This window comes from Tenrec ecaudatus, chromosome 10, assembly GCF_050624435.1.
Source record: "Tenrec ecaudatus isolate mTenEca1 chromosome 10, mTenEca1.hap1, whole genome shotgun sequence".
Lineage (NCBI taxonomy): Eukaryota > Metazoa > Chordata > Mammalia > Afrosoricida > Tenrecidae > Tenrec > Tenrec ecaudatus.
In genome coordinates, this window is record NC_134539.1 from 62,693,193 (window position 1) to 62,705,120 (window position 11,928).

The window sequence follows — 11,928 nt, forward strand, 5'->3', positions numbered from 1 at the left end:
GGTGGAGACCCCTTTGGTGGTTGAACGACCCTTTCACAGGGGTCACCTGATTCATAACAGTAACAAAGTTACAGTTATAAAGTAGCAATGAAAATGATTTTATGGGGAGGGGTCACCACAACATGAGGAAGTGTATTAAAGGGTCATGGCATTTGGAAGGTTGAGAACCACTGTTCTATTACAATCTTTAGGGAAAATTTTAGTTGCCTCTAGAAATAACTGCTGCATAGCTACTATTAAAAGGTTTAAATACATTCATGTTGAACTGAAATTTATAACATGAGGAAAGCTAAAACTAAGCAAAAAGAATATATAATGATATACACATCTATGCTATGGAATCTTAGCAAGCAAAAAATTAAAATCTAGAGAAAAGAAACAAGAAAATGTTGAAAGGTACTAGAAGGTAGATTATAGGTTAAGTTTTCACTTCCAAGGTTTTATAGAATAGCCATACATTTTTAAATTTTAAAAACAATAGATGCTTAAGCAGCTCAAACCTTAGGACTTAAGGACCACAAGCAATTCAAACACAGGTATTCAAAATCACAACCATTTGAAACGTAAATACAAGATAAGATTTAATCCCACTCAAATACTTTTATTTATAAGCAAGCACTTCCAACTGTGTTCCCTAGATGTGTCGTCCCCCCCGCCCCTTAGATTTTAAAAGCTCTAAAGGCCCTTTCCAAACTAGGCACCGGGAAACTGAGTATTCCTGGTCAGGACCCCATCCCTGCTTCTGAAAGTAGCTTTGTAGATAAATTTACATTACACACGCGCCCATAAATTCTCCTTAACTGCTTTTTGTTACTAGGCACTCTAGTATCAAATTCAAACTTACTCTGAAATATTTTCACAGAAAATAAGGAAATTTTATCTTCAAACATTAAATCCTCTCCTCTTTCACATGAAGGCAATACTTGCAGAAACTGTGCTATCGTTAAATCTATTCTGATGTTTAGCCACACCAACTTACCTTTCATATGTGAGTATGAAAATGAATATTTTTGGTAGGAAAGGAATTGCAATTTCCCACATTAGGTGATTAAGTTTTCCTGTCTAAAAAGCTGATTGGTTTCCTGATGCCAGTAAAATGATTGATGAATATTTCAACTGCAGCTCCCCAGCTAACCGCCCCATTCCACCTCTCCACCCTTCCCCCCATGCATTGCTGCCCCTTTCCTGCTGGGTTCCCTTTTTAACCAACCAGCAGCATTTAAGTAGGTTCTCCTGTTTTGCAATTTTCCTGACTGAATCCCTACCCTCAAATACAAGGCATTTTACCTTAAACGGATAGAGCTCTTGCCAATGTTGAATAAGTAATGCAGATAAAAAGCTCTCTACAGGCATGAAGGAAAATACTCTAAAATTACCTATAAATTTGAATGAGATTGTCACAAAAAGTGTTGCAAGAAGAAATTGTGAATGTAACAAAATGTGACCATGTTAAAAATAGATTATCTAATTTCAAGTTCATATTACAAATGATCAAAATATTAGTACCTGAATTGCAAACATGTCAATTCAGAGAATGGAATTTACACTCTAAATAGGCTAGATTTTCTAATATTAAAAGAGATTAAAAAATAAGAAAATTTGTTTTAATTTTTTAAAAAGACATAAACAAAAGTACAAATGTTCTTAGAACCAAAAAGTCTATCTGAATAGATTCTGGCTCATCTTGACCCTGAAGAGCAGAGTAGAACCAAAAAGTTTCCCAAACTGTAATCCAGTTTGGAACCTGGCTACCACAGCTTTCTCCTGCAAAATGGTTCAAACCTGTAGGATAGTTCAAACCACCTGCCTACCTTTCAATTAGCAGCTGAGCATTCAACTACTGTGCCACCAAGGTTCCTTTCACAGAGGACAAAGGCCACCTTTCCTAATCTGCATTCCCCCATGTAGTCAAGCAAACAGGAATTTACCAACATCTCTTCTTAATCTTGTATATAGTCACTTTAGTCACAAAAGGGCAACATTTCCAAAAGGAAACGACGTTCTAGTTCCAGCAGGGTCCACCAATCCTTGGTTTAGCTTTAGTTTTATCCTGGTTTAGATACTGACCTCAATTGTCTTAAAAGACTGAAAAAGTAGCATATTCCCATCCCTTTTATTTTGTACACTTTCTCTGTCACAGATTCAAAGGACTCTGATATAGGCAAAGAATTCATATTCCTGACCTGACTTTTATTTGTTCAAGAAACACTAATTCCCTGCCCTTGGAGTTGAGAATACAGATAAGCAAGTAAGACAAACCCTCCCTAGTTTGAATAACTCAGAATTTCTTTCCTTAGTACTTACTCTTCAGCCTTACCACCAAGGGTTATCTTTGAGTAAAAGTGCTTTCTGGTCAATCACAAATTAAAGCCACGCAGAGACCACTCACAACTCTGAGAATGGATCTTTGCAATTCTCACACCTCCAGGAGTATCTAAATGAGCCACACAGTTAACACCCTCAGCTGTGAACCAATAAATTGCAAATATAAATCTACCTAGAGGCATATTAAGAGGAAAGACCTGGTGATCTAACCACCGAACACCAAAAAAAGTCAACCAATAAAAACTATGGCACACCTCTCCTCTGCCACACACGAGGTTGCCATAAAATACAATATAAGTCAACTAGTTTTAATCTCCAGGAGTTGAGTTCTGGGCTTAGAGCTCCTTGCCAATTATCAGTGGCCTCCATTCTCCAGGGTCTACTTTACCTGTAATCAGAAGTGTACAAAATATATGGGTAATGCTTGGTGCTTCATAAACCTTCTCACTAATCTTAATAACCCAACAACTGATTTTGGGAACATTCACATAAATGTGTGTGAAAGTGTAGGAAAAATATTAAATTGAGGAAATAAATTATTAATGCTGTTACTAGCTGGGAATCTGGGATTTAACCACTCTGGAGATCTGTTTTATCATCTGTAAAATGGGGATAACAGAACACCTACCACCAAATGGTTATAAAAATAAGTTATATATGTCAAGATAGAATGTTAGTAACTTTGTAAGCACGATATAAACAGTAGATGCTATTACATTTAAATTAGAAAATTAAAGATCAGAGAAGTGACAGAGTCACACAGCTGTGATCTTTGTTCTCTAAATCTCCAAAGTCCCTGCTCCATCCTTCCCCCACCATCTAACCAAAATGCTTCCTCCCAGGCTGGGACTACTATGGCCTTTTCCAAAAAACAAAGCCTTCAAAATGGATGTCAATGGGGTGTGCCCCCCCCCCCAGGTGGTTTATTATCCTGCTGAATTTAAAACGGCAAGTTGGGGGAAGGATAGCAAGGCTAAAAAGGAAGTCTCCAGACAGGTTAGATTTCAAGAGTAAAACAGTCATAACAAAGAGAAAATGGAAAGAAAAGGGGAGATAAAAATCTACCTCACTTAGTTTTAGTATTTAAGGCTATTTACTTCGATTCAGAAAGAATCCATCTGATGGTTTCTCCTAAAACTTGAAATAAAATCCAAGTGTTCAATGAAAAAGGAACGTTTTGTCTTATGATTAAGCGATCACAAAACATTCTTTAAAAAGGCATATTAATGTGAAACATCAAGAACATCAAGGTAATTACAGTTCTCAGGGAGGAAGCGCAATTATCTCACAGATCCTCCTTCTTTACCCAACAAGATGAAGAAGATCCTAAATTCTGTTCCAGTAACTCCTCAATGTTATTCACATTGTTCTGTGACATTTCTTTGGCCAGCAAGCTCACTATAGAAGTTCTACCTAGCAACTACTCCAATGAGTAACAACACAGCAATCTTACACTAAAATGTTACATTAGCACAGGGTTTTCTTGGAGCAGAAGAGATGTTTCTCCTATACAAATTTTATTACTACCACTCAGTGAAAACCAGGTTAAAGTGAAACCAATCTGCAAAATTACACTGCAAAAATTATAAGTTCAAAAGACTCAATGAATGTCAAAGATGTCTCATGAAAGCAAGCAATTATTGATTTTCAAAAAAACTAGTTTATCTTTTATAAGCATTGTTATTTTTATAGCAACAAATTTTATTTAAAATTATGTTCATGTGTTCATTTATTTCCACAATTATAAATTTACTCCTTGGAAGGAAAGTAGTTCTTTTGAAAAACTGCTGCCACAAGATAATAGCTAAGTAACAGGTTTAGCATAGCAGGTCGTCCAAGCCTTATCAGTGAACTCAGTGAGGGTGAACTACTACACATTTCACTTAGTCCCAAGCAAAGAAAGCTTACACTGATACGAAATTATTTTCAATAAAAGTTCATTATAAACTTTTTAAAAAGGAAAAGCCAAAGTAACAAAGTACTAACCACATTATCTGGTGAAGTAACTGTTTTCTTACAAAATGCAAGAGAGATGCCTTGCACCAAGGGTTTTCAGATTTTGGCCTGAGTTGTCTCTGGACTTGTTTAACACTTTTAAATTTTATTAAAGACCTCACCTTGAAAATCACCCGTTTCTAGATTACAACAAATAAATTTAAGGACTCAACAAATGGAAAGAGATTTAAGCCTGAAACAAACATTCAAGTAATGATCAACAAATGAGTGATAAAAACAAAACAATAATACTACTTCGGTAATCATTTATTAATTTGTACAGGTCAGAGATAAGGAAGCAAGAGAAAAAGTATATAAGGCTACACACAAATGTCCTGCCTCTGAGTTAACTATGATAAAAAGAACATCTCACCAAATAAAAATTTAAAAAAAAGAACATCTCGTGATCCAGTAGAGCAGAGAATTAACAGAGACTCAAAATTGAATTTTTAATTCTTCTAAGGCAGCGGTTCTCAACCTGTGGGTCGCAACCCCTTTGGGGATCAAACGACCTTTCCACAGGGGCCCAACCTGATTCATAACAGTAGCAAAATTACATTTATGAATCAGCAATGAAAAAAATTTTATGGTTGGGGGGTCACCACATGAGAAACTATTAAAGGGTCTCAGCATTAGGAAGATTGAGAACTACTAAGAGGATACAACTTAAAGATTAAAATATGCATATGAATATTAACCTTTACATAAAAATTATATATAAATTAAGCTAGTTCCTGCCACTATATTAGTAAGTCCTTTGTTTTGGTATAGTTTAGTTATTTGACATACACTAGGTCCAAAATATGAGATTATTCATGGAGACTTCAAAGAGTTCTTAGAAAAAATGGAATTTAAAAATCCCAAAGAACCTATAAAAGCCCACTGGTATTATGGACTCAAAAGAAACATCATAGCTATCATAGAAATCAATAATCCTTATTATTTGCTCCATTACATTCTCTTTCAATTCATATTTTGAGGCAAAAACAAATCAGAAAACACAAAAGTTTTAAAACAATTCTTCCAATGATTGGTTGGAAGAGTAAACAAAACCTACTTAACAGACCTCTGAAGAATCAAGACAGGTCTAAAAGTTCATGATTCTATAATATATAATACTCCAACATAACTATGAATAGGAGTTGGAAATAAAAAGGTTATCTACCTCTTCCACTTGAGGAATTGTGTTATACAATTCTCTCTAAATTATGCTTCTTAAATACATTTTAAATGAACTATAAACTATTCCCAATCAAGAGTTAATGAAAATATCTATGTTAAAGGCATATTTCCCACTACAGTTCCATCATGTTATAACTTATAAACAATTTCTTTTATTACTACAAATTCTTTTCAATTGTCTCATTTAGGCTATGAGAGAAGTCACTATTCTGGCTCAAACCACCCACAGAGTATATCTTCAAATCAAATGCCCGGATTTGTTTCCCCGAATACATTACATGTTTGTGCTCAGAGAATTGATTTTAGAAACATTACACCTGCCAGCTGACTTATCAACACTGCCCATACAACTGACACCAACTTAAAGGAAAAACAGGTCCAGAAAACAGAAAAATGTATTACTACAGCCATCTGTGGTTTATGCTTGAATAGCTTCTCCAGTGTAAACAAATTGAAAGATGTAGAATTTGCAAATAAGACTCCAAGACCTCATCATTTGAAGATACTTTAAAAAGTTAACTCTGAACAATTTGTAAATTGTATTTAGCTGAAGACAAGAATTTGTGATTCTCTATTTTAACTTATTATATAATGCAGTGGACAAACCACAAATCAGCCAGAATGAAAATGTTTCCATTGCACAAAGGCTAACTTTTGTTTCCTCACCACCACTCCTAAAGAAATTAAAAACACTTAAATACCTTCTGTAAATTTATACCTTCGTTTTAAATAGCAATTCCCAATATTATAACAGCCTCCCACAATGTTTACAACAGTAAATTTAATTGTGAGAACACTCAAATTTTTTCTTGAGAATTCACTCCTTTTTCAACCTTCCAGACAAAAATTTGAGTGATCATTTATTCTACAGTATTTTTTAGAACAAAAATTCCAAATTGCAAACAAGCCTCAGAGTAAGCTGTTTTCGTAACTTATTTTCTCCTGGTTTGCTTTCTCAAATGACAACCACTGTAGCGCAGGGATCAAAAGATTTGGTGCCGCTGGGGGTGGGGCAAAAAGCAATTCAGCTCCCCAGCAGCCAGCTGAGGAAATCCTGGTCTGCTTCCAAAGAAATCACTGTTAATTAGAATTACCAGGTTAACCCACTAGAGTTCTATTTAAGTAATGTAACCAGTGGGAAAGGAAAAAAATGTTTCTTGAGAAGCTATTCTACACAGCTGCTAAACAGCAGGTTTAAAAGAGACTGAAGAACTTAACAAAGCGCGTAAATAACATTTTCACTCTTTGGAATAAAATTCTCTAATCTATAGTCACTTATAACTATCACAGAAAAGCAAGTTAGAAATCTCATAATAGTTTTCTTCTCATTTCCCTTGAGCTACGGTCAAAAGCGTCATCTTTTTTCTGTAAAAACAGCTATGCTGGAAAACAAGTAAATAACTGACCACTGGGCTTGATTTTACAAGTACTGCATTACAAGTTACATCCAATTATTAAGATTAAGCTCTCCTGAATCTGATATTTCTGCTCTACCACAGATTAAAAGCTCAAGATCAGAAAAAGAATTATTTACCCAGCACCTTTCCAGCCCACTTTTAATAATTCTTTACTTTTGAGCTCTAGTTTCTACTAATTAAAGGCATTCATAAGCCCTTAAGAAGTTACCTGAGACATGAAAAGCCTTTAAAAAATTCACCTTAAGACAAAAATCTGAAAGAACACATTTTTCTTCACAATTTATTGGTTATGAAAACTTTCAAAGCTTTCCAAAGAACTGGATATACTATGTTAGACCGCTCCTTGTGTGGACTTCCCTGGCTCCCTTCTGTTTAAAACTGAATCTTAGCTAAGATGCAACCTTGTTTATCTGTGGATGCAAATATTGGGTTCCCCCCACCCATACAAAATGATTAGGATCTGGCTCAAACAAAGTAAGGCATTTTTACTGTGCTATTTTAAAAGAATATATTTGGCCAGCAAAGTAAAATTTACTTAGAAGCATCTGCCCAAATTTAACTTTCAAGCTAGTTATATACATGGAAAAAAATACTGAGCAGAGAAGCGTCCTTTACCTTCGCTACAATGCAAAAGTAAACACAAAAAACAAAGATTTTAAAAGACGCTGAAGATCTTGAAATCTTCAATTTCAGAATCCAGAACTTGCCATTTGAACACAATTAATGGACTAACTTATTTACCACAAACAAGTATCTATCTAGTTATAAAAACTAAATAAACGGTGTCTTAATGCAAAATAAAGCTCACTAACCTAGCTCCAGGTCCTGTAGCAAGTGAATGGCCTTGGCCAACATAAACAAGCACTAGAAATATTAAGAAACCTCCTTACCAATATAATAGGTGACATTTCTAAGCACATTATTTTAATCTAAAATCTGTTTTCTATCCTTACCCATAGCCTTAGGAAAAATAGGGACATTTTTTGAGAAATCAAGAAATTATAAAGATTTTTTTAAAATGTAATTTGGCATGTTTTAGGAAATTTACCAGGTTTTTTGCCCCCTCAGGTTTCTTCTCCTCCCCATCTAAATCCCTTTTGACATGTGAATGTATGTATGCATGCACACACACACACACACACGCACACTTCTGCTATAGAATTTAGGATGTCTTCTAGATTAGGAAGCATGACATTATCAAATTTTGATTACATGACTAGAACGCTCAGAATTTGTAGATCTTGTATCTGAGAACCGAGTGTGGTCATCTCCCACCTCAGTTCCACAATTTATCACTGAATTTTGTTCATTGTTGCCTTTGGATAAAGAACCACCGTGCTAGATTATGCTTTATTCTTATTTTTTTGTCAAAAACTCTGAATTAACTTGAACTTCATCTTTAAAAAAAATCACAAAACTGAAGTGCTAAATTGACATGGAAAAATGCTAATTTAGTTTCAGAAATAGATTATTTGAATGGCCCGGTCACATCAGGAAAAAAGACATGCTATTTAGTGAACTTTCCCCATTTCCTCCAAAGTATAAAGACTATGCAATATATGCTTTTTAATTACTTAAAATGACTTGTAACCTTTCTTAACTTTAAATATTTAAATCTACTCCTTCAATCTCTTAAAATAAAATGAACAATTGCTTCCTCAAATCATTCATCTCCCTTTAAAACCCTAAAAGAGAGCAGTCCTCTACTATTGCTTAGTACATTTTTGTTATGAAAACCCACAAGCAACAACTGAAACTAAGAAAGTCAGCACAAGGAATTCATGGAAGGGTGATAGAGCATCAAAAGGCAGGAAACTCTGTTCAGAGAGAATAATAAAAACCATTAAAGGACTGTAAATTCAGCATCTCAGAACTGGCTGAGGGCACAGGAAAACAAATTCAACATCAATGCCTTTCCAGCAGGAAGACAGTTCTAAAATTCCACCTCCAGTTTATTCCTTCATGATAGAAACCAAAAGCCTTCTAAATAGGTATCTATTGCAAACATAAATACAGAAAGTCTAACTTTCTCTGCTAAGAACATAAGCAATTTCACTGATACTCTCCTAAAAGCTAGAGAACAGGAATTTTAACAGTACACAATTCTAAATCTCCCAAGTCTAATATCTAGTGTATTTTCTTCCATACAAATTGCCAAAAGCTCCCCGTGTGATTTCAAGCTTAAAAAAGCTGTGAAATATTAAAAGTGGACCTAAATGGACTGCTGGCTAATAGTCTTTTAAATGGTTCTGGCCAGTTCAGGAAATGAGACTATGAATGGGAAATTTGATTAAGAGTTAAAATTGAGTTCTTTAAAATGTACTAATGAATAATTAATAGCAAATGTAATCCCCAGGCTTCCCTTGGCTTACATTATTATTTCAACTATTACTGAAAAGTGATGTCGACAATATGATACATCAGCTTTGTATTATACACAGGTGAGCATAGGAAATAGTCACACATGAGAAGGCAATATGAAAATACAGACATTGATATGGACTCTAAGATCTGGAGTTTGGATAAAATATCAGCATGGTAAATTTTAGATCAGGATTTTACAACACTTACACAGTAACAACAAACCAAACCACCACACAAAATAGCTTAAAAAGTCAAAAGCATTAAAGAAACCCTTTGTTCCTCTGATAACTGGCTTTCTACCCTAACTGAACTCCTCCTGCCTCCTCCTTTGTGACACAGGATTTTATTGATCTCAAATATGTTCACATTCAGAAATTAGTCTCCAAAGACACCCTACGGACTGCCAACAACCAACGCTCCACACATCATGCACATCTCTAAAAAGGACCAGAGATCTCGGAAAACACATAGCTATGTGGTCAGCAACATGAAATGAAGGTACCAGGCTCTCTTCAGAACACGCTTTTCCCTTAACGAGGAAAAATGCCAGACCCACTGAATCAGCATTAAATGTATGTGTTAAGAAGTCCTATGTGAAAGCATAGTGAGACCCAGCCCAAGGTGGCCGCACCGCCCCCCTCCTGTAGCAGCTCATTCACTCAACTACTGAGCCCCTAAATGCCCAATTTTCAGGTTACTTTCCTCACACCTGCCAGGTCACTATCCTGATAAGAGAAACTTCTGGCCATAGCAATTAATTTTTAGTGCCTCCTAACTGTCCTGGGTGTTTGCATTCAATTTGAAGTCTTGTTACTTGCTAGACACTGCTCGGTGCTAGATCTTCCCGAGCGGCGCGAGCTTACGGCGCAGAGAGGGGGAGCGGCACGGATCCTCGAGAGGCTGCCCTTTCTTCGGAAATGAGGAGACGGGAAAGGTGGAAGGCAGGGCAAATAAATAAATAAGTCGGGTTTGCCGCCGCAGCGTTTGCCAACCCGAGCGAGCACCCTTTGTAATGCAGGCCTCCCGGGGCTATCGCCTGCGCTAATTGCTCCAGGGCGCTTTCCAAGTTCAAAAGTTCACCTTTTACGACCTCACTAAAGCGCCTTACACGTTACCAATAAAAACATTCCGCGGCAAACACCGAGGGGGGAAATATCAAACAGATACAAATAAAACACTGGGCCGGGGGAGGGAGCGGCCCCGAGGACCCGAAGCGCCCGGCCTGGGGGCAGAGGGAGCGCGGGGCTCAGGGCGCAGGGCTGGGCTAGGTGAGGGGGCTTCTCCGGGCTGGAGCGTCCAGCCCGGGGCGGGAAGGGGACCAAGAAGATTGGACCGGCTAATGGGGGACGGCCCGGAGGCAGGTGTCCCGGCCCCCGGGGGCTGGGCCGCCGGGGGCAGTGGGGGAGGGGAGTCGAGCGGGCCGGCGGGGGGCCGAGGAGGGAGGTGACGCGGGACCCCAGCACAGGGAATGAAGGGGTCCTGAGGGTGTGGCGTCGGTCGGCAGGAAGAGACCGAGCGTCCGCAAAGCTGGACGCGGGACGCACTCGGGGGGAGGGGAGGATTTGGCGCTAAGGGATTCCTTCGGGAACCGGCCCCGGGCAGAAGGAACACCGGGTGGACGGGAAGCCCCGCGCCCGGGGGCCGGGGCCAGAGGGGGCGACCCGCGCTGAGGGATCGGGAGAGGAGGGCTGGGCGCAGCCGAGAGCGCGAGAGGGGTACTCGCTAAGGGGGCCTGGGGGAGGGGGAGACCCGCGCTGAGCGGCCGGGGGGAGGGGAGGCCGAGACCGACGGGGCTGGAGGGGGAGGGTCCGCCGCGCAAGGGGTCCGTGGTGGGGGCGGGGGGCTCCTTGTTTAGGGGACAAGGCGGGGGGAAGGTCCGTACTAAAGAAGCTTGGGGGGTGGGGGGAGAGGGGAGAAAGGGTCCGCGCTGAGGGAACGCAGTGAAGGTTCACGCTGAGGGGACCCGGCCGCCCGTGCAAGCCTGGGCGTGAGTTCGCAGAGGCAGAGGTTTCCCCGGGGGAGAGAGCAGTGGGAGAGGAGGGGGATCCCTGGGCGCTGGGGAGCCTCTCACCCACCGTTGCGCGGCGGCGGAGGGAGCGCGGCGGGGGGCTCCAGGAACCCCGCCGAGCCCCCGCCGCCTCCCCCTCCGCTGGGCGGCCGTTCGTCCCGCTCCATGCGGTGGTGTTCAGGGCCCGCGCTGGGTCCGTTGCTCCGCCATGCCCGGCGCTCTCGTCGTCGTCGTGGCCCGCCGGGGGGAGGGGGCTGTCAGGGGCCGCCGGCTCCCGGCCGCGGCGCTCTCTGGGCCCCGAGCCGCCGGGCTCCGCGCCCCTCCGCGCCGCGCCCCCTCAGCACTGGCCAGCTCCCTCCCCTGACGTCACGCGCCGCTGCCACGCATGGCCCGCGGAGCACGCTGGGAATTCGAGTCCGCCCGGGGAGGCTGGCCCTGCGGGACCCTCCACCTACAGGGGTGAGCAAAAGGACAACAGCCCTGGGAAGAAAAAATGGAAAGGTTTTGGACATCACGAACCATACTAATACTTATGATACAAATGTATCAAGCGACTATTTGCTGGCCGTCTCTTCATTGTGATTTATCTAAGATAAAGATTCCTTATGACTCCTTTGATACCCCCGACCCGACCAT

At 40.2% G+C, this 11,928-nt stretch overlaps 1 protein-coding gene across 2 annotated transcripts in view; it reads right to left on the reverse strand.

The window, feature by feature from the left end:
• NR6A1 (nuclear receptor subfamily 6 group A member 1) overlaps nucleotides 1-11,560 on the reverse strand; it is a 230,614-nt gene extending 219,054 nt beyond the window's left edge. For both annotated transcript variants that reach the window (XM_075560484.1, XM_075560483.1), the window contains exon 1: nucleotides 11,360-11,560. In XM_075560484.1, the coding sequence (XP_075416599.1) occupies nucleotides 11,360-11,459 (100 nt within the window). In that variant the 5' untranslated portion in view covers nucleotides 11,460-11,560. The remainder of the gene's footprint in view (nucleotides 1-11,359) is intronic.
• Between the last annotated feature and the right edge of the window lie 368 nt (nucleotides 11,561-11,928).